We start from the raw sequence: 514 nt of genomic DNA on the forward strand, positions 1-514 counted from the left end.
CGGTGTGGTGGGAGGAGCCCTGCTGACCCAGCGCCTCCTGCAGGCTGGACATCACCCGCCCCTGCCTGAGGGGCTGCACATTCTCCTTGCTCAGCTCCCACTCGTGGCTGCCCTCCTGGAACATGACCGCCTCTCCTTTAATCCTGCGTTTAACAAGAAATGGACACCTGTAATGCTGGGTACTGACCCGAAACCTGACAGAGCCGGCTCTCCTCAGCTCATTTGTCCCCGAGTTTTCTGTGCAGCCAAAACATGCCGCTTAGATGCCCAACTTTTAGAAGGATTTGGAGGTTTAATTCTCCTCCACGGGAAATATATGTAAAAAGAGCCAATCTTCACAGTGAAGAACTGCAGGCAGGCGATGTTAGCAGGAAAGGCCACTAAGATTAACCCATTTCCCTCCCCAGTGACTACTCTTTTCCCTGCTCCGAGACCCCCACCTTCCTCAGAGGGGCTAGCGATGGGTGCGCTCCGGCCAGGGGGAGCCTCAGCGAGGCTCAGTCGCGCCCCGACT

At 56.6% G+C, this 514-nt stretch overlaps 1 protein-coding gene across 1 annotated transcript in view; it reads right to left on the reverse strand.

Annotated features, from left to right (window-relative positions):
- BUB1B (BUB1 mitotic checkpoint serine/threonine kinase B) overlaps window positions 1-514 on the reverse strand; it is a 26,614-nt gene that overhangs the window by 22,897 nt on the left and 3,203 nt on the right. The window contains exon 3 of the mRNA XM_017726303.1: window positions 20-143. Within this exon, the coding sequence (XP_017581792.1) occupies window positions 20-143 (124 nt within the window). The remainder of the gene's footprint in view (window positions 1-19; window positions 144-514) is intronic.

This window comes from Corvus brachyrhynchos, unplaced genomic scaffold (assembly GCF_000691975.1).
Source record: "Corvus brachyrhynchos isolate BGI_N302 unplaced genomic scaffold, ASM69197v1 scaffold281, whole genome shotgun sequence".
Taxonomy (NCBI): domain Eukaryota; kingdom Metazoa; phylum Chordata; class Aves; order Passeriformes; family Corvidae; genus Corvus; species Corvus brachyrhynchos.